General features: G+C 42.6%; 1 protein-coding gene across 1 annotated transcript in view; it reads left to right on the forward strand.

The window, feature by feature from the left end:
* The first annotated feature begins 18,261 nt into the window (after positions 1–18,261).
* The window catches only part of ZNF827 (zinc finger protein 827), a 170,854-nt gene continuing 162,930 nt past the window's right edge, over positions 18,262–26,185 (forward strand). Inside the window, exon 1 of the mRNA XM_024736183.1 lies at positions 18,262–18,752. Within this exon, the coding sequence (XP_024591951.1) occupies positions 18,710–18,752 (43 nt within the window). The 5' untranslated portion in view covers positions 18,262–18,709. The remainder of the gene's footprint in view (positions 18,753–26,185) is intronic.

Below are 26,185 nucleotides of genomic sequence, written 5' to 3' on the forward strand. Positions count from 1 at the left end.
GTTTGGGGAGCCCCAGTGCACTCATCCCTGCTCCCTGTGGCTCCAGGGGCACTCCTACCACCCTCCCCCACACCACGGGTCACTCCACAAGGTGACCCAGGCCTAAGAACACCAGCACACTCCTCCAAGGCACTGTGATTGGCCAAAGGTAAGTAAATGGCCAAACCAAAGGCAATGAAATACAGTGAGACCTCGGGGATAACCTCTGAGAAAGAGCCCCTCTTACTTCCCATGCTGGATTTGAGAAGACAGAAAGGTTGGAGCAGTGCCTCCATTTTACTACAATCTGGAGGCTGCCATGAAACCACTCCAGTAGGAGGAGGGGCTGGGAAAAGACAGCAGCACAGCCCAGCGAGCTGGCAGACCTCAGAATCCAGGAAGCCTGAAGTAAACCTATCCTCGGACTTTTCAAAGAACCACTAAGTCTCCTTTTTCCTTAAGAGAGAATTTTGCAACCAAAAGAGTCATACCTGCTACTCTGAGCATCATTCCAGAGACCTGTTTCTAGATATCTGTGATATTTATAAGCTCTCTTTTTTTTTGCACAATAAATGATTCTCGCATCCGCCAACAAATGTCCCCATTTTGTTGAAGCCATCTTCGTTAATTCCATGCAATCTAATGTTACAGCATAAGCATAAAGCATAAGCTCTTTACACTTTTACAGAATCTTCTGTATCTTTCTCTCCTTTGTGTTCATTCACTTTTAATTCAGCAACAATTTATTGAGTGCTCAGTACTTGTTCTTAGAAGTCATAAGGTGCCCAGCAAAGGGAGCAAGCAACAAGGTAAAAAAGCAACCAATGGAATGAGAGAAAATATTTTCCAACTGTCCGAAAGGGATTAATGTCCAAAATATATAAAGAATTCCTACAACTCAGGAGCAAAAAAACCAATAGCCCAGATAAAAAATAAACTAAATACTTAAACAGACACTTCTCAAAAAGACATAAAAATGGCCAGCAGATACATGTAAAGACTCTCATTGTCACTAATTATCTGGCAAATGCAAATCCAAACCACCATGAGCTATCATCTCGCACCTTTCAGGAGGGCTATTTTCAAAAAAAAGCAAAGATGACAAGTGTTGGCAAGGATGTAGAGAAACTGGAACCCCTGAAAGCTGGTGGTGGGATTGCAAAATGGTGTTGCCAGAATGGCAAATAGTATGGCATTTCCTCACGAAATTAAAAATAGAACTACCATATGATCCAGCAACCCCACTTCTAGGTATATATCCAAAAGAATTGAAAATAATATCTCAGAGAAGTATTTGTACACACTCATGTTCATTGCAGCGTGATTTATAATAGCCAAGACATGGGAGCAAACTAAATGCCCATCAACAGACGAATGGATAAAGCAAGTGTGTATACACATGCAATGGAATATTATTCAGTCTTAAAAGAAGAAAGAAATTCTGGGGAATTCCCTGGCAGTCCAGTGGTTAGGTCTCAGCGCTTTCACTGCCGTGGCTGGGTTCAATCCCTGGTCAGGGAACTAAGATCCCACAAACCAAATGGTGTGGCCAAAAAAACAAAACAAAACAAAACAAAACAGAGAGAAGGAAATTCTGCAATATGCAACAACACAGATGAACCTTGAGGTTATTATGCTGAATGAAATAAACCAGTCACAGAAGGACAAATATTGCATGATTCTACTTATATGAGGGTCTAAAATAGGCAAATGTATAGATGGTGGAATGGTGGTTGCTAGAATCTGGGAGTGAAGGAAGGACAGAAATGGGGAATGACTAACCCATGGGCATAAATTTTCAGTTAAGAAATATGAATAAGTTCTAGAAACCTGCTGTACAACATTGCACTTATAGTTAATAATACTGTATTATACACTTGAAAATTCATTGAGGGTAGATCTCATGTTAAGTATTTTTACCACAATAAAATGCAATTGAAGAAGGAGGAGGAGAAGGAGGAGAAGGGGAAGAGGAAGAGGAAGAAGAAGAGGAAGAAGAAGAAGAAGAAGGAGAAGGAGAAGGAGAAGGAGGAGAGGAAGAGGAAGGAGGAGAAGGAGAAGGAGAAGAAGAAGAAGAAGAGGAGGAGGAGGAGGAAGGAGAGCAGGAGGGGGAGGAGGGGAGGAGGAGGCAGCATGAGGGATGAAAACCTCAGCTTCAGCAACCATGCATAATTACAGAACAAGGTGGTGTGATCGGGAGAGGGAAATGTACAAGGCTATGGAGAGCCCAGAGCAGAGGGCCTGCGTGGAAGAGCTGGGCGATCCCAGCACGTGCCCAGCTTTTCTAAGATCTTCTGTAAGGTTGGATATTTGATCAAGAAAGCCTTTTCCTTCTCCTTTCATGCTCACTATTAATTTTCTTTCTGTATTGGACGACAAAGTGTTTGAAATCAAGAAGGCACGAATTCATTCAACATAGACAAACATTTCTGGGCATCGTCTGTGTGCCTGGCACGGTGCTAGGCCCTGGGAACAGAATACCTAGTGTCACACAATTTAGATTCTAGTGGGAGATACAGACCACAAACAAGTAAAACATAAATAAATATCTAATATGATGTCAGATGCTTATAAGAAAAGTAGAGCAGAGTTGAAGCATGGAGATGATTGGCAGAAGTTGAGGTGTGGGGTCTGTTCTAGATGAGGTGATGAGAGAAAGCCTCTCTGAAAAAATGTCATTTTTGCAGAAACATGAATGCAGTTGAGGTTCTATGCTGTGTGACTGTCCAGAGGAACAGCATTTCAAGCAGAGGGAACAGCAAATGCAAAGACCTTGACAAGGATGACTTCTCCATCAGACCCAATAGACACAGGGACACAATACTTTTAGGGGCCCATGAAAATGTCTTAATTCCTTTTAAAATCAGAAGGAAAAAATAAACTTTCAGATCAAAGGAACTATTTAATGTATAACATTATACATTCATCCTTCTACCAACACAGTCATGAAATATAATCTGAATTTTTTTTGATGGAAGAACGTGCCCACAAAAGTCATGATGCAACCTTAGGCCCCGAAGAAGGAAAGAGCTGGGCTTGTTGGAAGAGAAGCAAGGCTATGTGACCAGACATGTCTGAGCAGAGGGAGGGGGACCAGAAGTGAGTTCAGAGAGGTAGGTTAGGTCAATAGGCAGGGAGAGTTTCGAGTCCTGGCTTGAAGTTGGGAGTTGCAGAGTGAATGGCTAAAAGGGAAAGGAGAGGCAAAGCAAAAACTCCAAGGCTCAGAATTTTTGACACTTTGTTGAAGTCTGCAATTGCAGCATTGAACATCTCTGGCCATTTCAAGCAAGCTGCTCTCATTGACTTTTTAACTTTGCACCAACGACTTCTTACGGGCTACCAACTCCACCTGAATCTTGAGATCAGCCTGTGCTACGTCTAAGCTTGGTATTTTCCTTCTGCCCTTGTACCGGCTTCATTGTGGGGTAGAATAACTTAGAATGACGTTGAAGTACTTTGCAATATTCAAATGCCATAAAGACGTGTCTTGCTGTCATTAGAGTGAATAATAAGAAGTAATAATGCCTCTGCCCAGGGATGGACTTTGGCTGAGAGACAAACGACCTTTCTTGCCGGCTCATCTGCATTGTGTCCGGACCCAGCACATTCAGGAATCCCTCAGCCACAACGAGTATTTCAAGAAGGATTTGTCACAGTGTGTTGTGAACCCATAAAGTTTATGACACTGCTTGTAGCTGCTCATTTACTAATACCAGTGATGTTTAAAGCTCTTCATAGCGAAGGCCTGGGCCACTTGCTGCCTCGCCCCTGTGCTGTCCTACATCCTGTTAAGACAATTGAGGTCACCTCCCTTCTCTCGTGTGTACACTCACATTGAACATGACCTAGTGGAACCGGAGCCTGAGCTGGCCAGCTGGGAACTCCCAGCATCCCCCAGACCTTTCAAGGTCCTTTGCAAAGCGGGCTGTGTGTGAGCGAGGAAGCCTTTTTTCCGCCTTTCTTCTTAGAAGGAAATACATTGAGATGCCTTAAAGTCTGTGAGGTCAAAAGGGCTCACGGATTTTGTCAGAGCGTCTTTAGAAAGTCATTTTTTATTACATTCTCCTGGATGGGCAAATAGCAAATTAGAAATAATATTTTAAAAGTCGCTGTATTCGAGGGTTAGGGAGGGTTTTACAGGAAGGATGACAATTGGTTTTATTGAGACCGAAGGGGAGGAGGAGGCCTGTTGGAAATTTCAACTTTTAAACTTGCAAGACTGCCTTTATCTTTCAGTACTGAAAGTGCCAGGAAAGGGGGTGGCAAGGTGTAGAGGGAAAAACAAATTTTGTTGTGGCATCTTTCAGTGTCCCTCCTCTTGGAGCCTCATCTGGTTGCTGATGGACACAGCTTCTAGAAAGCAAAGTCCACGGATGACCCAGAAAGCCCCCTTTGGGGCCTTTTTCAACTGCAAGTTAATTTGCGGTGGAAATGCAAATCCATCCAAGCTGCAGTCCCAGAATTCAGAAACAAATTAGAGTATTGCTTATACATGGGCTTTGAAAATGTCTGATCAGGGAATAACAGTCCTGGATGTCTCCTTTTCTCTGCTTCTTCCCTTCGAGGTTAGCCAGCATCTGCAAATAAGTGAGCCAACTTCCAAGGCCCAAAAGAAAATGAAATAAAACCTAAATTACTTGAGTCATGTATTCAGAGGCAGCCTCCCAGAGACTGCAATAGATCAGGGGTGGTAATCTTCCTGCCCCCCGTCCCCTCCCCGCTCCACCTTTTACACACGCACTAGGTTCTGGCCTGGGTGCAGGGCCCAGAGAGACTGGAAGGGCTCCAGGGGAAAGTAGCAAAGATGTAAAAAGGGAATCTGGGAAGTACCAGTGCCACTCTCTGCCGATATTTGGAGAATAGTCATGTAAAAGGGCAGACCTGTGCAGTATGGCTTCAGAGGGCAGAAGAAAGAACAGAGAGTGGAAATGCTAGGTTTCTTTTCACATTTTTTACTGTAGTAAAATGTATACAACATAAAATTTACCATCGTAACCGATTTTAGGTGTACAGTTCAGTGGCATTAAGTACATTCACGTTGCTGTGCATATCGTCCATGATCCATCTCCAGAAATTTTTCATCCTCCCAAATTGAAAGGCTGTACCCATGAAACAATATCCTCCCCACAATCCCTGGCATTCACTATTCTGTTTTCTGTATCTATGAATTGATTCCTCTAGGAATCCCATATGAGGAGAAGCATACGATATATACCCCTTTGTGTCAGGCTTATTCCACTTAGCATAATGTCTTTAAGGTTCTTCCATGTTGTAGCATGTGTCAGAGTGTCCTTACTCTTTAAGGCTGAGTAATATGCCATTTGTATGTATACACCGCCATTTAACCATCAGGGGAAATTTGGATTGTTTCTACTTTTTGGCCACCGTCAATAATGTTGCTATGAACCTGTGCGTACAAATAGCTGAGTCTCTGCTTTCAATTGTTCGGGGTATGTACCCAGGAGTGGGATTGCTGGATCAAATGCCAATTCTATGTTTAATTATTTGAGGAACCGCCATATTGTTTTCCACAGTGGCTGCACGTTCACACCAGAGTTCCAATTTCTCCACTTCCTCACCATTACTTATTATTTTGTTTGTTTGATAATAACCATCCTAATGAGTGTGAGCGAAATGCTAGATTTTGACTGACTCTACAAAGGAACTATCTCACAGTAAGTTTTGTCCAGTTAGATAGAGTCTTCCTCATTATTTGGGATGATCAAATCAGAAGTTAGGCTAGGTAAGTGCTAACCCACTCCCCATGTGGAGAGTGTATAAATTTGTGATCCACCATGGTATTTGAGGGCCTTATTTATTTTTTGGTCTGATGTACATAAGATAAGAACAATGTATGAGCTGCAATGATTTATTGAGAGTTATGTATGTATAAAGGGGAGATTGAAAACTGGTGATTCACAGATTTGACCTACGATGTAATTTGTTTGGTATATATGTCCGCCTGCTTAGAGATTTCACAACAAAATTTAGATTTCCTGCTTCTCTTAAAAGATGTGAAGACATGTGAGAAAGGGTCCACAGTCCCTGGAGTGGAGAAACAGGAGGTGGCCTCACCGCTCTGTTCAACTGTGTGCAACCCACTCCCCACCCCCAGACCCTGCTGTTCATTTAGACAACCTCTCAATTATAAATGAACTGTGAATTTAGGTGATTTATGTACTTAAAGGACTTTCCATAAGATACAAGCTCTTTGACCAAAGCATCTGAAATAAGAGATTTTATCACATTTATCATTTTTCCTGAGGTTCATACATTCAATTATTTTGTTTTGTTGATTTTTTTTTTTTTTTTTTTTTTGCGGTACGCAGGCCTCTCACTGCTGTGGCCTCTCCCGTTGTGGAGCACAAGCTCCGGATGCGCAGGCTCAGCGGCCATGGCTCACGGACCCAGCCGCTCTGCGGCATGTGAGATCTTCCCGGACCGGGGCACGAACCCGTGTCCCCTGCATCGGCAGGCGGACTCTCAACCACTGCGCCACCAGGGAAGCCCTGTTTTGTTGATTTTTAAACAAAAGTAACTGGATTAAAACCTAAGGTGTTACCATTAGAGCTTTTTTACTAAAAGGACGGTAACTTGTCATTATATTTGTTTCATGACAGCAGGGCCCACGGCTCCTTTATCATACTGTATAACCAAAGCATAGGTGGCCTAGGATGATATTAGCCATTACTCTGCATTCAATGTTATTATTATTAATTATTGCATATGTTTTGTGGCGAGTTGAATGCTTTGTAACTAACAGAGTGACACAGGTACTTGAAATAGTGTATAATTAAAAGCATTCATTCATTCAAAGCACATGGAGACAACTGGACTTGTCTTGTGACCTTAGTTCTTTCAAGAATAAGATTCCAACCTAAGACTTGGTTAAACATTATCAAACTTTGTATATGTGGGCTTTGTTTTGTTTGGGTTTGGGAAGGTTTTCTGGTATAGCATTCCTTCTCTGAATTCAGAGAAAGTCCAGGTTTATAAAATAAATTTTATTTTTGATATTATATTTTTAGATTTTGTTTGCCTACCTGTTTTAGACACAGAGAAGTGTTAAAAGGGAAAGGGTAGTCTTCATTCAGAAATATACTTTTTCCATAGGACTATAACATAGACTTGTAGGTAATCCAATGTGGGTTATGATTTATGTCAGATGAATGCCAAATAATACTGGGTCATTTATTTTGTTTTGGGCACAATGATGGGGGTGGAAGAGGGAGAATAGGTTGGTTTAAAACAAATCAAATCTTTTATTGAAAACCTCAATAAATGTTTTTTTTTTCTCAATAAATGTTTTATAAGTGAAATTTATAACTGAATGAATGCCACAATGCCTAAAATTCCTGCTATTAAAGTTGCTGCTCTGGGATAAAGAATGGGGAGTCTAGAAAGCAGAGGTAATATATTCAAACTTTTCCTCTAGTAGCCAAAGAAAACGAAAACTCATCCTCCGGGAATCTAGGGATAGAGACTGAAGAGGTTTCCGGGAAAAATTTCTTTGAGACCTTGCATTTTCACTTAAAATGCACTTAGAGTTTGGACCTCATAGCATAGTCTGTGCCATCAGGAACAGTTACTGTGCTTAGGGCTTCACACACTGGATTCATTTAAATCCCAAGCCAATGTCCTAGGGTAAGGACAATGCTGTCATTACCCCCACTTTCCAGGAGAAAAACCAAGGCACCTGGTATATCCAAATATATCTTAATAAAAGTATGCTTTAAATTATTTAAAAGTTAAATTACATAACTCTCCGCCAACAAATATTTGAGTGAAAGGAGCATTCCAGAAAGACAGACATGTTTATTCTGTGATATCTTGTACTTTCAGGCTACTTTATGTGTATCCCTATTGGAAAAAACACAAGTAAAAGCTATTTGTACTGCTGAAGACACTGGCATAGAGTAGCTAATATACTTAACTGTTCAAAATTTTTTAATTTTAAATTCAAAAAAATCTTTAATTATGACAATATATTTTAATAATGCAGACAGTAAAAAAGAAAAAAATGAACAGCTCTCATTATTCCATTGGCTATCATTTTGGGGGGAATAAAAACATGAAGACACCTTAGGAGGTGGGGGAAAAAAGGAGCAGGTATATTTTGAATGAAGAAAGACTATGGGCTCCACCTGTCAGGGGAGGGTAGGTTTTGGGACTTCTCTGGCAGTGCAGTGGTTAGGACTCTGTGCTTCCACTGCAGGGGGCACAGGTTCAATCCCTGGTCAGGGATCTAAGATCTGGAATGCTCATTGGGTTGCCAAAAAAACAAAAAAAGGAGAGGGTAGGTTTGGTGGGCAGTGCAATCGGTACTCCTGGGCGCTAAAGGGAGCAGCACTGCTGAGAGGGTAAACGGGCACCAAATATGTGGAAGTGGGGGTGGGAGAAAAGACAGAAGATGTAAGGAATGGGTCCTGGAGAAAAACATCACCCACTTGGCAGTTTTGTTTAGGTCACCCCAAATTTATTCAGAGAGTGGAACTGAGATGGTCCTAGATCATGAGGGCAAAAGACTTTCCTTTGGGCAACTGATTCTGCTTTCTTTCTTTCTTTTTTTTTTTTTTTCCCATCTACTATATTAGTCAGCTGAGATGGCCATAACAACATACCATACACCGGGTGGCTTCAACAACAGTTTATTTTCTCACAGTTCTTGAAGCTGGGAAGTCTGAGATGAGGATGCCAGCATGCTCAGGTTCTGGTGAGGACTCTCTTCCTGGCTTGCAGAAGGCTGTCATCTTGTTGTGTCCTCACATGGCCTTTCCTAAGAAGGAGAGAGAGACAGAGAGAGAAAATGAGAGCTTTTTGGTGTCTCTTCTTATAAGGGCACTAATCCCATCATGAGTACCCCACCCTCCTGAACTTATATAAATCTAATTACCTCCTAAAGGCACCATCTCCCAATATCATCACATTGCGTGTTAGGGTTTCAACGTAGGAACTTCAGGCAGACAAAATTCAGTCCATAGCATTTACTAATTATGTGTCTAATATTGGGTCAAGGCTTATTATTACCTCTCACATAGCTTTGTTCCCTGTTCTCATAGTTCTTGGCTGGCCTGGAGAATTTCTATACTTTAAAGGAAAAAAAAACTCCTCCTAGTTTCATGGGAAATAACAAAGAAGTGTTAACTAAAATAAGCCCTGGAGTTCTGCAAACTCTACACTGTCAAGGATAATATCTCTGTTTGCTCACTATGGCATTCCCAGTGGCTTGTTCAGTGTCTGGCACAGAGAAGCGCTCATTAAATATTTGGCGAATGAATGAAAGGAGCTTGGATCAGTCCGTTTGGGCCGTGAGCAAAATTCACCTCAGGTGATTCAAATGAAGAGCCTTTAACCAAGGGACTACTTATTGGGGTGTGGGTGAGGTCATGGGAATAAATCTGGAGACTGGCAATGATGGAAAGCCATTACCACGTCTAAGGCTGAAAAAACAAGGGGAGGAAATAGTGTATCCCAAGTCCGGTGATGTCTGAGCTATGCTCAGAAGCTGTATTCATGGAGGGACAGAGTCACAGCCAGAGACAAAGCATCAAAGCAGGGAGGAAGAACGAAGAAATATCCCTACCCCTCTGCCCTCCTACTCTTTTCCCTCCCACAAGTACCTCCTGTTTGTTGGCCCAGCTGTACATCAAGCCAGCCAGAGGGCTTGGCTGATGCAGTCACTAGAGGTCAGTTCCTAGGGCTCAGAATAGGGCAGGGAGGGAGGAGAATGGAGGAGGCAAAGGTGGAAGAGCCAGTGCAATGCAACCTCAACAAGGCACAGTGAAGTCACCGCTTGTCTCCATTCTGGTTACTTGCAGAGATGACTTTGCTCTCTTTAATAATGTAACAATGGATGTCTACATGGGAGCTCATACTTGTCTTTCAGGAAACCGGAAGCAACATTTCCTGGAGAGAGTACCAGGGCATCTGTTTTACCCCTTCTCTCCTAGACAAAAAGCCAGAGTCTCTTACATATAGAATGGATGGACAACAAGGTGCTCCTGTAGGGCACAGGGAACTATATTCAATATCCTAAGATAAACCATAATGGAAAAGAATATAAAAAAGAATGTATATATATGTATAACTGAGTCACTTTGCTGTACAGCAGAAATGAACACAACATCGTAAATCAACTATACTTCAATTAAAAAAAAAAAAAAGCTGGAGTCTCTTGGCTTCTAGGGCATGACGCCTAGCCCATCTGTTCCTCGGGTTTCTGCTGGATTGATGGAGGGAGATAACTGGGGCTGAAGGAGAACACTAGTCATCGAATTATAATGTCCATAGCCCCAGGTGAAAGGGGCCTTGAGCAGGGTCTTAACTGGGTGTGCCTCAGTTTCCCCAGCCATTAAGTGAAAAAAGAAGTGGGTCAAAGACCTCGCCATACGTCACTGTGTTGATCTCAGACAGAACTACTGCTGGAAAGAACATTTACATTACGCAAAAGGCACAACAAATCTTCTCATGGACACCCTACAAAGAAGCAAAGTCTCCAAGGAGTTGGAATCTGTTAAAAAAAAAAAAAAAGCCGTCAACAACCTAACCTTTCTCTAAAACAACAAACAACCTGGCACAAACAGAGCTTGCACCTCCTGGGGTGCAAATTTCTAGAGGCATGACCTTTGGAAATTCAGTAATTCTTGCGATGCCTGTAGTCTGTTTTTCAGGACATCTTTGCCAGGAGCTGTATGGCAGCCAGTTCCCTGAGTCCCTGGCTTTCCCACAATACAATGTCCCGGTGCAGCTCCTCCGTCAGAGTGTAACTCCACACGAACTTGTTAATCCATTCACCAGAGTCTGTTTACTGAGAGGACACTTGCTGAACCAGTTGAGCTTCAGATGCCAGGACAAGTGTGTGTATTGTGGTTTAGGCTTTCTGTTTCTTCCTGTTGTTTTGAGCAATTAGTAGGTATTTTTCTGGTCCTGAAGTTCCACTTTCCCATTGTCCTTGAATGCAACGTGGAGGGAGGATGAGGTTTCAGAAGCTGCTGCTGTAAGAGAACCTGTTCTTCCAATGTGAAAGCGACCCTTTGACCTGCTGTTAGGGTGCTGGGTTGGTGACTCATGGTTTCTGCTTTTAGGGTAATAGATTTGCACTGGTACACTGACCTCCTTCCAAGATACCTATGACCCTCACTGAAAGACTTCTGTGAGATAGTTAGCCAAGGCCAAGTGTACCACAGGCTAACATTGGAATGGGATCTGAAGTTGGGCTTCATAAGCACACTTTTCATGAAGGTACAAACATTTGATTTTGAAATGTCTGCAATGTTTCTGCTTAGAAGTGTAATACTTCTTATCCTCTGCTTTTATTTTGAAGATTTCCAATTTTTTATCAACAGTATATTCTCAACGGAGTCTATCTCTACGATTTGTGAATTGTTCTTTGTAATTTAAAAAAGTTTCTTATAGTCCCCATAACTACCCTTTATTCATATTTAAAAGAACCTTCCAGAAGCTAGTAAAATAATATCAAACCTATGTTGAGTTTTCCAGGTCCAATATTTAAAGGCACTCAGTTCTCTCATTTTGTATGTTGCTAAATCAAACGCTTCTAAGTTCTGGTAGGTTTACTTAAATCCAATAGGATGCACAAAGATGCCTTCACATTATCCTATGTTTGAGATCTAATTTTCTGGAATAGCAGACAGTCACTAGTGAGAACTCAGCTAGAAGAATCACCCAACGTTTCAGTCCCTCTAGTTCTTCGTCTGTGAAATACCAGGACTAAACTAAGTGATCTGCAAGGTACCTTCTGGCCATAAAGTTCTGTGATTCTAATTTGAAGCTCTATTTTTCCCTCTTTATTAAAAATATTAAAGTACAAGATTAAGTGATGTAAGAGGGGGAGCATACAATAGCTAATTCCCATGGCATTATCATTTGCTGTTTTATATAAAAGGACTTGTAATCCAATGAAAAGGCATAGCCAACTGCTCAATAACCATGAAGACACAGTTGGAGCTCAGGGTAACTTGGTCTTTCCTCTCATGAGATATCTAACTACATAAAATCTGGAAAAAAAAAATGGATGGAAGCAGATTGGTGTGACCACAGAGATAGGAATCATGGAGGAAAGAGTATACGGAAATCCACAGAAAGCTTTTTGATAGGTTTCTGTTCCCATTTTATTTGCTGATCACCAGTAGTCATGAATTGGGGTGTGTTGTTATCATTCTGTTTTTGGTAATTCTTGTAGCCACACAACGCTATAATCTAAAGAGGGAGTTGCTTGACCTGTGAGTTGGATAAACAACCTTACCAAGATGCCCCGGGTAGGTGTCCCATAGTGGGAGAAGAAGATGGGGAGTAGAATCAAGAAAGGGAAAGACAGACATTGTAGAGACACTGAATCAGAGCCAGAGAGGGGCCGTGAGAGAAGCCACAAGGCATGAGGGGTCTTGCAAGAAGAGAGCAGTATGATTTGAGGCAGGTCAGAGGGTGACTGGGTCAGGCAGCAAAGAAGTACATTAAGAGACCAGACAACTCAGTTGGAAAAATGCATGAAAGTGGGAGCTGCTGCTTAGGGGAGTTTTTCATCCAAGTAGATAAAAAAACAAGGCCCAGGGAAGCTACACTGATAGAGATGTTAAGAATACCAGCAAATGAGGCTTGGGAGACAGGAACTTAAGACTCAGTTGGGGTTCGAGTTTGGAATAAATAAGGAGGGACTGAGTGATCCAATCATTACAGCTGACAGGAAGGTGAGGGAAACATAGATCATAGAGATTGGAGATCAGGAACTTACCAAATCTAAATGCCACCTGTACTCCGAGATGGTGTTGAGATGAAGAGCTATGGGGGAGAAATTTAAGGGAAAGATCCCAAGCACAAGAGTTTGGATGGAAGACCTCCAAAATGCCCAGAAACGTTACCTCTGCCAGGTTCTCTGTCAGGTCACAAGCTTGTCCATCCGCAACTTTTGAAAGCATGGTTAATCCAAGTTGTGAAAAAACTTGCAGATCCCAGTCAGGCCCTGGCCTCCTAAGAACACATGTACGGATGACAGCAAAAGCCTCCCCGCCTCCGTACATGATGGCTGGTCATCGTCACCAGATACTGATTTACAACACATGAGGTCCAGGCCAGGAGAGATGGCAGACCCATATCTCTGCCTTGGGACAGGCACTCATTATTTAAAATGTCAGACGTGGAGGGCTTTGGGGGTTAAGAGCGTCCCTGTTTTAACTCTCGATGCTAATAGCTCAGGCCCTGCGAAAGAGAGAGAGCTGGTCTTATTGTTCTAAGGGGTCTGAGGTCAGAAGAGGGTTGGGCCCTCTGGTCAGAGGAACTAGCCTCTCCACATGGCTGGACAGCCTGTACCAACAGCACTTGGTGAATATACTACTTGCCCTCTGTGACAGTTCATTTTATGTGTCAATATGACTGGACTAAGGGATGCCCAGATAGCTGGTATTATTTCTGGGTGTGTTTGTAAGGCTGTTTCCAGAAGAGATGAGCATCTGAATCCATAGGCTGAGTAGAGAAGATTGTTCTCACCAGTGAAGGTGGGCATTGTCTAATCCACAGAGGGCCCGAATAGAAAAGGTGGAGGAGGGGCAAATTCACTCTCTCTCCTTGAACTCTCCTCTTCTCCTGACCTTGGACACTGGAGCTCCTGGTTTTCGGGCTTTTGGACTCAGACCAGGACTTACAGCATTAGCCGCCCCCAGTTCTCAGGCCTTTTGACTTGGACTGAACTACACTCTTGGCTTTCCTGGTCCTCTGTCTGACAGTTGGCAGGTCATGGGACTTCTTGGCCTCCATACCCTGATGAGCCAATCCTTATAGTAAATAAGTAAATACATGAATGAATAATATTTATTTCTCTGAAGAACCCTGAATAATACATCCTCTCTGCATCTCATAAGGAATCTCATCAGAGAAGCCAATCTTGGGACATACAAAACCAACTCTCCGTTCCTGGAGATAAGTGGGCTTCATTTTTTGAGAAGTGTGCCAATATTTAGAATTGGATTTCGAGACTAGTAAAACACCCATAGAAGTTCTCTTTTCTCTTTATTTCTAGGGCAGTGGTTCTCAAGCTTTTTGGAATCAGGACTCCTTATACTCTTAAAATTATTGAAGTCCCCAAAGAACTTTTGTTTATGTGGGTTACGACTTGATATTTACTACATTACACATTACAACTGTGGAATTTCTAAAATATTTATTTATTAATTCCTATATAAATAACAATAATGAATACAAGTTAACACATTTTTATGAAAAATAATTATATTTTTCAAAACAAAAAATTTAGTGAAAAGAGTGGCATTGGGTGACATTTCTGCAAACCTCTACGATGTCTGGCTTACTAGAAGACAAGCTGGATTCTCATACCTGCTTCTGCTTTCAATCTGTTGTGATATGTTGCTTTGGTTAAAGACATACAGAAAGAAAATCAAGCCTCACACAGATATGTAGGTGGAAGAAGGGAGGAACATTTTAGTAGCCTTTTCAGATAATTGTAGATATTTTTCTTTGACATACCACCAAAACTTGGTGAGTGCTAATTTCTTAAAAGTTACTGACGAAAAAAAAAAAAAAAAAAAAAAAAAAAAAATAAAGGGGGGGGGAGGGTCAGTGGTTCCGTAAGTCCGCTGCAGGTCACTTCTGCAGGAGAGGGAAGGACTTGAAACAGTGGAAAACCACGTCAATGACTTTTTACACTCTTACATTAAAATCCACTGGTTTATCTTGTACTTTAAGTAGATCTTTACTGCAGCATGATTTTGTAACATCATGTATTGGTCATTTGGAAAATACTGAGCTCCATAGTTCTTCCAAAATGTCAGCACAATATCAAAAAGTCACATTCATTAATATCACTATGAATCTCATCAGAAACATATGTAAGTATCAGGACGCTGTTAAAGTCACAGTGATGGATACAAGTTATCTAAAATTCTAATTTTCACTTCTAACTACAAATATTATCATTGCCAAAAAATACCACCAATTGTTTTCTTGGAAGTTACAGGCTCACTTCATTCACTTTTGGAGAAATACCCAAGTCTGAATAATCATAGTTTGCGTGTCAGTATTTCTTTCAAGTAAAAATAATATTCCATGGAAAAAGCAGCTATATCAAACCATCTCACGAGAGATTTTCCTTAAGATAACGAAGTACTTCAGTATGCAGCAGAAGTACTTTCTATGTACCTAACATTTTGTCACGAAGAATATTTAAAAGTCTTGCACTCAAGGGTAGAGATTTAATAAAATTAATAATTTTTACTGCTCCATCAAGGACATCCTTAAATGAATCTTTCTTTCTTTAAGCGAAGATGAGAATGACTACTAATACTTTTTTGTGGTGCCATTGCCTTGATCTGAGCTGCTAAGCTGCCACCATTTTATTCCCATTGCTTTTAATCATCAGTTTAGCGTCAACACAGATAAAAGAGCAAATAATATTTTGAAAAGACTTTGACCTCAAGGACCCCTCTAGAGCCCACACGATTCTAGGGGGGGCGGGGCTCCCCTGTCTACCACCCTTAGTAGTACTTGGGAAAGGATAGAATTAATCCTGTGAGAGTGAGGGTTTATGACACATCGTCTTAGAATATATAATTTTGAGAAAATCTATCTTAATCTTACATTTGAGAGGTGACGGAGATGGAGGTGGAGAGAGTACTATAATTATTAAGATAAAATATGCTTTCAAAAGCTTGGGCCATGGGGGTGAATCAAATAGAATATTCCAAAATAATGACTACGGTCAACAGTAATCCAAGTTCATGGGTACGTGCATCCAAATGGCACGCATTCCCCAAATCATTTATCCACTCGATTTTGCAGTCCATTGTAGCAACCTCCAGCTATTTATCTTCCTAATATTTTAGGTTAGTCTAGCATTAAAATTAGCTTGTGTTCCCTAAACTTCTAGGCATTGAGGGTGAGATGCCAGTGCCCTCGAAGAGTGCTTTGTAGCAGAGAGAGATACCAAGCTGAGATTGAAACAGAAGTTGTTCTGTCCTTATTCCCATTTTCTCTTGTTGTGTACTGCTTCAAATAATTTTTGGAAAGACGTAGAGGTATGAACAAATTCAATTAAAAATGCTTTTGGCTGTTGATAGAACACCTGTATAATTAAACGTCGACAGCATTTGCCTGCGTGCCTTTAAAAGGTTGCAGGAAATGTACTCTACTTTGAAGAAAGCCTTAAAGTGTGTTTTCAATTATAGTGTACAAAGCACTGGAAAAGGTAGTGGTGTATCTGTACAGAGTAATAGTTCTCCATATCCCAGCTAAAGGCTCTGTGGGAGCGATGGTGAAGTGTTGTGGCCGTTCTGTTGACCTTGTGTTAGGTTTAAAGATGCTACACACTCCAGGCAATGACTCTGTTTAGAATGGTAGGCTCTGATTTATCATTCATACACTAATTTCACGTCCAATGCTACTGACAGTAGTCAAAATCATGGCACCAGCTGACTTTGATCTGAGTTGGAAGGTAGTTCTATTTCAAATTGGAACTCGGGGAAACTTAGCTACCAGTTTACTTAAGCCAATTTTCAAGGAAGAGTTGGTTTAAGCGTGATGCTCCATTTCAAACTTGACTGCTCTCTGTTTGGTTTAAATTGAATTCAAGCAGGTGTTTCAAAACCTGCGTCAGGTAGCATTACCTGTCACTGGGAAGCTAGATCTTTCCGGGGAGTGGCACAGAGTGTTTCACCCTGAGATTTCACTATCAATGAAAAACATCTTTTGGGAGATATAACACTCTTTAAGCTTCTCCAATGAAAGTGTGCAATGCAAAAGCTTATTGTTATTTTTGAAGGGGGTGTGTAGGGATTTAACCCCCATGACTGTCTTGAACACCACTCCAGGTGTGATAATTCGGTCAGAACCTCAAAGAGGCATTAGCTACCCGTGTAAGCGTATGGAGTGTCATTTTAATGTTCTGTATCTTTGCCGTGCCTCCACCTTTTTTGATGAAAAAGTCTATTTTAAAATTTCTAAGAAAATATTTAACATAATAAGATGATGAGTCAGAGGTTTGAAAAAGCTAAAAAGGGAAGATGTAGTTAAATAATGCACCTTTTTTATTTTTTAGCTACATCTGACTCATGACATATAATGTATTCGGCTAAGTTCAAAGTTTTCTCTTACAAAGAGAGTTTTATGAAACAACTCTTCTTCAGACTGGTTTTTACTTCAATTATAGTAGCAGGTTTTGGAGTTTAAATCATTAACAACCTCTGAGTGAACTTTTATCCAAATGACTGCAAGTCACAAAGAGAACAGTCCTCTTTCACCAAGTACCTTTTGTGCTGGAGTGAGACCCGTCCTTTTCTATTTTTCCCCTTTATGTCTCTCTTTGAAGAAAGATGTGTGATTTGTAAAGTAATGAAAGTATGTATCAGTTAATGAAAACTGCTATATTGAACTCACAATGCAAACTGGAATTGCTTCAGGGTAAGCTTCACATACCTGCATTAAAGCAGGGAAAAAAGTAAATTTCAGAAGTCAAGATTGCTGTAGGAGTATCATGTAGCAGTTAAATCGACCATCAGGGGTGACCTAATCTTATTTTTCCCCCTTTGTCAAGGAGCTGTAATTTTCATTTAGGCAGCCTTTTCCAGTTTTAACTCCACTGGACACTCCAAAACGGGGCACTTACTCCATCAACCTAGTTATTGATGTCACCATATGTTATTTTTTAATTTTTATTTTTGTTATTTTTATTGTAATGTTTTTGGAGAGTGCGTGGAAGACTGTCACCTCCACAGACTTAAGGTGAATGTGTGAGAGAGTAATTCTCTGAGTGCCAAAACCCTGAAGAATTTATGTAGTTTAATCAACAAAAGAAAGTTACGAGAGAAACCTATTTTCTCTCGAAAAATCAGTAAGAATAATGAAATAATCGTTGTTTCAAGAGTGGGAAAAACTTTTTTTACCCCTAGATCTGGCGAATAGCGGGATAAATTTGACTAAGTCCATCCCACCCCCGCACGCGCGCCCCCCATTCTTTCCAGACAGAGCGGTTGCAAATCCCAGCCTGAGTCCGCCCTGGGAGCCTTAGGGCACCTTCCTCTTTGCTGTGTGTGTGTGTGTGTGTGTGTGTGTGTGTGTGTGTGTGTGTGTAGCTCTCGCTCTTTCCTTCAGTCTGTGCCTGTGTGTGTGTGTGTGAGACAGAGAGAGAGAGAGAGAGAGCGCGAGAGGAGAGAGAGAGCGAGAGAGAGAGCGAGAAAGAGAGCGAGAGAGAGAGAGAGAGAGAGAGAGAGAGCAAGAGAGCGAGCTGTGAGCTGTGCTGCCGCCGCCGCTGCCCTTTGATCCCGACATTAGTGTTAGGGGCTCGGAGACACAGAGCGCGGCCATAGACACCGACGCACCGGCACTCATTTATTTATACCTCCCATCACACACACGAGCATAGGACACACACACACTCACACCTATTAGATCCGTTTCCATTGAAGAATATTACGCTCGGGGACAAGCCAGGTGCACGACCAAAAAATTAAAAAAAAAAAAAAAAAAAAAAAAAAAAAAAGGAAAAAAAAAAAAAAAAAGAAAGGAAAGAAAAGAAGAAAACCCCTCTTCTGGCTCCAGGAAACAAGCTTCAACCCATTGCACACACCGGAGAGAAGGGGTTTCCCCCTGCCCGCCCGCGCGCCCCCCAACTACCTCCCCGCTCCTGCCAGTGTCTGCCTCTCTGCCCCCACGGGGGTTTATTTGATCTCACATTAACCAAGGAGGAGAATGTGAGAAAAGGGGGAAAATGCCCAGGAGGAAGCAGGAGCAGCCCAAGCGCCTTCCCTCACGTAAGTCATCCCTTCTCCACCTCCTCTCGTGCCATTTTCTCGCCCTCCCTCTCCTCTTTCCCCTCCGCAGCCTCCTCCGTTGTTTTCTGCATTAGTTTAGGGTTACAGAGGTGAAACTGACAAAGACACAGCCCGGGTTACTCCTCGTTTAGGTCTATGCTGAGGCAGCCATGTTGGTGATGATCAGCCCCGTGCCCTTTCTATTCTCTCTCTCTTTTTCTTTCTTTCTCTCACCCCCCCCCCCTTTTTTTTTCCTTGAGATCGGGCTTTTTTCCCTTTTCCCTCCCCCTCCCCCTCCTCACTCCGGGTTGTTGGGGGGAGGGGGCAAAAGAAGGGAGGAGGGGAGTAGTGTGGATGCCGGGGTTTTTTTAATCGGGGGTGGAGGGGAGGTGGGAGAGGTTGGAATCTTTTTAAACAAGAAATTCCTTGCGGATCCCGGTGCCTGAGGGTGCGGGGGTCGGGGCGCGCCGAGGGCTGGGGGCCACCCGCACTGCTCCTCTCTCCCGGCGGTTTGGCGCTGCTTGGAGCCCGATCCTGCAAAACCCGGGCTGGGGGCGGGAGCGGAGCCGGAGCGCCCGCCCGCGCGGGTGTCAGGCCGACGTGGTCGGTCACCTGAAGTTCACGGAGGGTGGGGGAAGGGTTAAGGTTATGGTGTCTCGGGCTGGGGTTGTGTGTGAGCGTGTGCGTTTCCGCTGCAGACAGGCAGCGCGATCGATCTCCCCCTCGCGAAATCTCCGCGGCGGTGCCTGCCCGGGGGACGGGCAGGGGGCGCGGGTGGCTCGGGCCGGGCGCCCCCGTGCCTCCGTGTCACCCGGGCCGCGGCCGAAGTGGCGAGCAAGGGCACTCGCAGGCAGCCCGCTCCGCAAACATTCCTCTTTCTTTCCCCTTCCCGGTACGCAGGAGTCGACGCACAGGGCTTGGGTTGTGCTTTTTTTCCCCTTCCTTTAAAAAAAAAAAAAAAAAATACCTCTGTGCAGTCCTTTCTTCGCCTGCCCGCTAGAGGTTCTGAGGATAATATCACATATGTAATATATATGCACATAAAATCATTCGCAGGCGCCTGGGTGTGTAGAGAAATTTTGTGCGAGGAAGGAGAAGGCGGCGGAGTCGGGGAGGGCGAGTTGGGAGGCTCCGCGCTGCGATTCACAGAAAACTCGCAGCAGTTGGTGGAAGTGTGTGCGTGCACATGGCCGGCCGGCCGCAGTTCCCAGCTCTTTTCGGGGGCGTTTGGGGGCAGGGAGAGGAGGCAGGAATCCTGGGGGGGCGTCGGGGGAGGCTTGCCCTGCTCGGACAAAATGGGCTTCAGTGTTCTCTGCGAACTTGCCCTTAGATGGCAACTTTGGGCGCTGATGAGCTTGTGTGCGAAAACCAGGGCGGTGAGGTTATTTGGTCATTTTCCTTTCTTCTTAAAAAAAAACCTTGGCGGGGTGAGAGGGAGGGTAGGGGGGGGAGAAGGGATTTATCTGCTCGGTTGTGACGGAGATGGAACGCCTTCCCTCCCGTTGTGGGTAGTGAAGTCGGGCAGCTGCAGCCTGCCCTGCTGCTGACCTTGACCCTGACCTCGTGCGACTACCCTCTCCGTCTGAGAGGAAATTCAGGCTCCATTTTAGCTCGTGTGTTTTGGTGGGCCTCTCCAGTGCGCTGGGGCCTGGTGATTAAGTTATATTTTGAGAGTGGTCTCTCCCACCCTGTTCTCTAATTGAATACTGTTATCCACTCAAGTTAAAAAAAAAAAAAAAAGAAAAAGAAAAAAAAATCAACTCTTTCTCTCAGTCACATAAAGCCACTTTTACTGAAGTAAAAAGCAATAACCTTTTGGAAACACCGTAAAAGTCCCTCCAGTTTTTAAAGAGAAGCCTAATTTGTGAAGCTTTCTCCACTTACCTTTGGTTTGAATGGATTTTTGTGGATGTGTGCTGCCTGCTTTAAGCATAGTTTACACATGTTTTGTGAGCAGTTTGCATTTGAGCTAAGAGCAATTTCTGGGCAAATGGTGTATTTTGCAAGTTCAGACGTAGTAACCCAAGGCTTGCTAAGTGCTGAGTGAGTCTTGAAAGAACCTGCAGTGAGGTGGACTTTGGTCAAATTAGTGTTAATTTATATTTAATGTAGAATATAATTGTAGCCCTAAATTCCAGTTTTAATGCTAAGTTCTTTGTTTATTTGTTTGTTTATTTGTGTGCGGTGGGGGGGGGGGGGGGCGGAAAATTTTTCTTTCCCTGGAGAACTGTTTTGTATCAAAGTTAAAATACAGAGAGTTGGGAGTTGATTGCTCTAATAGACTGTCATCCTGAGTTTTTAAGAAGTTATCTAGGGGCCGACTTAACATTTCTCCATAAAAGAAAGGACTGATATGCGTGGATTTCAGGGTGGGAAAGGTGGGAGGGGGAATGAGGTGGGGAGCATTGCTTTTGAAACCAAAAAGCCTTCTGAGTAAACACAAGTGCTTAAAAGCCACTATTGATGTAATGTTTTTAGAATTTAGAGAACCCGTAAACACAAAGAAGTTCAAATTAGACTACAAGAAAAGAAACTTGTGATAACTGCATCTCTAGAAAATTTAGGATGCTTTCCACTTCCTCTTAGGTTCCCCCCCTTGCCTGTGTACCCCTCCCCCCATAAACCATTGCTACTAATAAACTCTATGTGTTAGTAAATATGATACTAGCCAGCCACAGTGGGGAATCTCCAAAGCCCACAGTCCTCCCACCCTATAGCACAGACACCAGGGAACCTGGAAGTTCCACCCTCCAGTAGATTAGTCCTGGAAATCCAGACTAGCACTTGGTATTATCTGATACCAAGTCTGGGGTGAGCCTCAGCCCCTGGCACGGAGTCCCAGCAATTCCCCAGGCTGGGCTTCGTTCTGCTAAGGTTTCCTAGCTCCTTCTGTTCAACTAGACACCCATGGGACTGTTCAGAACCGAATTAGCTTTGGGGATGGGCGAGCCTTTAACCTGACACTACTAACCTAAGCGTTAGATTTCTGATTTAAAATTCTACACAGTCCTTTCCTCCTGGGCCTCTGAAGTAAGTGTGTGTGTGTTTGTTTTTGTTATGTGGGCCTCATACATATGCAGAAAAACAAATGGACTGTCCTATAGAATTGAATGGTGATCCTACTGGCTGCCAATCAAAAAGGCGAGCTGCGCTAGCTTTCGGAGGTGACCCCCAACCAAGGGTGTTAAACCTAAACTATTTTTGAGAAGTGGATTTCAAAATTATTATTCAAACTAAAGCCTTTATTTCTTGGCCTAGAGCAGTAATTATCATTTTGGGATTTAAATACGACTCTACTGCAATTGATGGCTCTTTTACAAAAGTTCTTTCCATTAACGGGGTCCGATACCATGTTCCCAAAAAATGTCCTAGAGGTCCTTGGAGCTATACGATGTGCTTATCTTTAGCAGAATCCTGAACTGCAGAGTTTAAAAATGTCTGTCAGCCTGAGAAAGAGGAAGAGAGGGAAACTGATACGGTGACTGTTTGCCAGGCCTGGGGCTCAGCCCTTTGTGAACATCGTTCCATTTGGGATCACAAACTGGAGAGGGAAAGGGGTGTGTTTGTTGCATCTGTAAAACCTTTGACCATTGGTGCCATCAGCACTTTTAAGATTTCCTCATTAGCTTCAACTTACCCCTAAACGGGTATGAGTTTAGATTCTCTTCTGTTTATCATTGGAAAGCTGCCCGATGCCTATTCCCAAGGGGGAGCACAAAGGAAAAGTTCATAAAACAGTTGTTTTGTTATTCCAGTATTTTCACTGTTTACTCAGTTGTGGGTCAAGACCAGAACAGGTTATTGTGTTCGTCACGAACAAAACTTTAACAATTCTTTCTTGCTTTCTAGTAAAATTGGGAAACAAGATGACTGAAAAGCGACAGGATCCCTTATTTTTATATCTTTATGGGTCTTTCTATGTCTATTGAAAGATAGAAGGTAGAAGATTGAACCCTTTCCCTTACTTATTCTTATTCAATTCTTTCAGTGACCAGACAGTACCTCCTGACTAGGACAGGAACCATGGGGAAGTTTTTAAAATCTGAAATAGGAAAGTATTTCACTTCGGATGATTCTGGGGTACCACAAAGCAGGCTTGCTTGATGTTGGGCAGAAGTGCCTATCTGTTCTCCTGAAAGAAATCCATGTATTCCTAATACAGTAAGTAGGGCCCACTGAGCTTTGCTGTTAAAAATAAGGAAGATAGCTCAAAATCGCATTCCTTCTAATGCTGCAAAATAGTTTGTAATAAAGAAATTGATTTTTAATTTGTCTACGTGTTGCCATCTCGCTCTGGGGATGACACAGCTGGTGTGAACTGACAAGTCTCCCGCACCAAGTGTTAATAAATCACGTTGGGGAAGTAGAAATTGGACAGCTTTTGGCCAATGTTAGAGCTTGCTGTGCATTTGAGTTTTTAGAGTCTTTGAATGGCCTGTTAGGAGAGTTCCTAGGGAGGTGTGGAAAGTCTTGATCTCGCGAGGCTTATAAAATTAGATGGACAAAAAGGCTGTGGAAACAGCCAAGGGATCTTGTTGTACTGATGGAGTAACCAGGCAGGCTTCTCCTGGGGTCACAAGTTGGTTTACAATACAAGGATTAATTAATTAATGTCAAGATGTCCTTGTAGGAAGGACCAGATTCGAAATGTGGAGGTAAAGCAGTTTATTTAGTAATCCCAGTAGGTCAGATTGTGTCTGAATGACTTCGTTTCCCCGAAGAGAAAAACTCATCCGGTAGCACTAACCCTGGTCACTTCGTGCAAAGTGGTGTCTTTGGACTCAAAAGATGATAAGGTGCGAAGGAAATGATGGTGGAGCCCAGATTGTGAGAGTGGAAAAAGCTCTCTTGGTTTCCGTGACTGGTCAGTAATGCCCTCTGTGAAAGCTGAGGGCAGCTCAGTCCTGGGAGGAGGTTAATATATCCTTTCGCTTTCCTCGTTTGAAGTTGCCTCGTCTCTCCTCCACTCTTCCTTTTTAAATCTCTGCTGGAGTATTAGGACAGGAGGACCGAAAAACAAACACAACAGGCTGGAGCTCATCTCTCTATTCTGAGTGATGTGTTAGTAATTTTCTATAATTTAATCAGACTGATCGCAGAACAAGATAATGAGAGTGTGACCTACAAAATAGGACTTTTGGGGGCGTGAAAGGCTTTCTAGCAGAAGGTTTTTACAAGACCATGAGCTTTGTGGTGAAGGAGTAGATTTTGAGTCTCCTCTTATCTGAAAGAAATCCAGACCAGGCCTAGAGATGGGAAGACATGTGGGGGGTTTTTGTTTTTTGGTTTTTTATCCATCAGATTTCGTTACTGCTTTGGCCTCAGTAAAGGCACTCTAGAATCACATTTTAGAGATGCAGACTGTCAGTGAAGATGCTGTGTCGTGTTTCTGATGGGCTCTTTTCTATTTCCTGCTTTCTAGGTGTAGCTCAGTAATGCATACCATCTAGGGCCATGTGTACAAAATACTTTATGGTTTATGGTAACTGAAATGTCTTTCGTCATATTTCATGAGAAACTAATGTGCAAAGCACAGACCTTAGAAATAGGTAAGAGATTTCATGGGCTGAAGTTTCTAGCTGCTTTCCCCCTTCTGTTTAGGAGCAAGTTTTGTATTTCTATCCTCCATCTGTACATTACATTTTTATGATATTAGAGAATAGTATATATGTCTAGGTGCTGAAGCAGGGGCCTCTCAGATGGCTTTATCATTCCCCAAGGACCCACCTTGGGATAGAATCACTGCAGTTACAAGGTAGTTTCATAAATTAAAATCAGACTGGCTTGATACTAATCTTTAGCTGCATGGGTGCATATTGCTGTTTATTTTATAAAAGTCAGCCTCACTGCCTGTGTACACACACACACACACACACACACACACACACGTACACAGAAGCTACACTGTAGCTAATTTTATAAAATGTAGAGTGATACACGCCCACGGTCTGAAATCAGCGTGAGGCCTTTAGCCACTCTGTTTTTCACAGACTGACCCAGAGTTATAGTAAATGCAGCAGATTCTGTGTGCCTAAAAAGGATATTGTTTCCAGCCTTCCATTCCCTTCTTGTTAAAAAACTTCTACCACCGAAGCTCCCTCGAGTTCTTAAATGACTAAGGCTTAGGTACTCTTGCTTCTGTTTTTAAGAAATTCCAAATTCAGCCGAGTTCTATCTCCCAGCAAGGAAGGAATGTGTGGACCTTCTCCGAGGCTTGCGCCTGAAAAAGCCAACCCCAGAATAATCCCTCTCTCTCTCTCCCTCTTTCCTGTAATTTCTCCATGGGTCAGAAAAGTGGTTAGAGCCCCATTAGAAGTGAGTTGTGAAGGGAAAAAGACGAAGGGTGAGAGAAATGTGCGTCTCGGGATGAACTGTTTGGAGTGCTCTGAAGAGGCTGGCTTTCAAAGGGGAATGGAGAAGGCCAGGGAAGATGGTCTTTTCCATGATTGACCAGCAGCAGCCTCTTTATCTGTGCTTTTGAAACAAGCTACTGGACTTGAGGAGGGTGATAGATTTTTCTAAAGTTACGTAGTGCCAGTGTCTTGGGTTGTCTGGTGGTATATTTTATTTATTTACTTGTTTTTATTATTATTGGAGTATAATTGCTTTACAATTTTGTGTTAGTTTCTGCTGTACAGTAAAGTGAATCAGTTATATGTATACCTGTATCCCCTCCCTTTTGGACCTCCCTCCTATCCACCCCCCATCCCACCCATCTAGGTTGTCACAGAGCACCAGGCTGAGCTTCCTGTGCTTTACAGCATGTTCCAACTAGCTATTTTACGCATGGTAGTGTATATATGTCATTCCTAATCTCCCAATTCGTCCCACCTTCCCCTTCCCCACTCTGTGTCCACAGGTCCGTTCTCTACGTCTGTGTCTCTGTTCCTGCCCTACAAATAGGTTCATCTGTACCATTTTTCTAGATTTCACATATATGTGTCAATATATGATATTTGTCTTTCTCTTTCTGACTTACTTCACTCTGTATGACAGACTCTAGGTCCCTCCACATCTGTACAAATGACCCAATTTCGTCCCTTTTTATGGCTGAGTAATATTCTATTGTATATATGTGCCACATCTTCTTTATCCATTCATCTATCGTTGGACATTTAGGTTGTTTCCATGTCCTGGCTATTGTAAATAGTGCTGCAATGAACATTTTGGTACATGACTCTTTTTGAATTATGGTTTTATCTGGGTATATGCCCAGTAGTGGGATTGCTGGGTCATATGGTAGTTCTATTTTTAGTTTTTTAAGGAACCTCCATACTGTTCTCCACTGAGGCTGTATCAATTTACATTCCCACAACAGTGCAAGAGAAAATATCATGTGATTTTTGCCCTCTTTTCACTATGTCTACTGTATGCAGTACATCTTAAGTAAAAAACGGAGACCGTACATGCTTTTTAAGGTCATAGAGTAGTGG

Source organism: Neophocaena asiaeorientalis, unplaced genomic scaffold (genome assembly GCF_003031525.2).
Source record: "Neophocaena asiaeorientalis asiaeorientalis breed wild unplaced genomic scaffold, Neophocaena_asiaeorientalis_V1.1 scaffold7, whole genome shotgun sequence".
Lineage (NCBI taxonomy): Eukaryota > Metazoa > Chordata > Mammalia > Artiodactyla > Phocoenidae > Neophocaena > Neophocaena asiaeorientalis.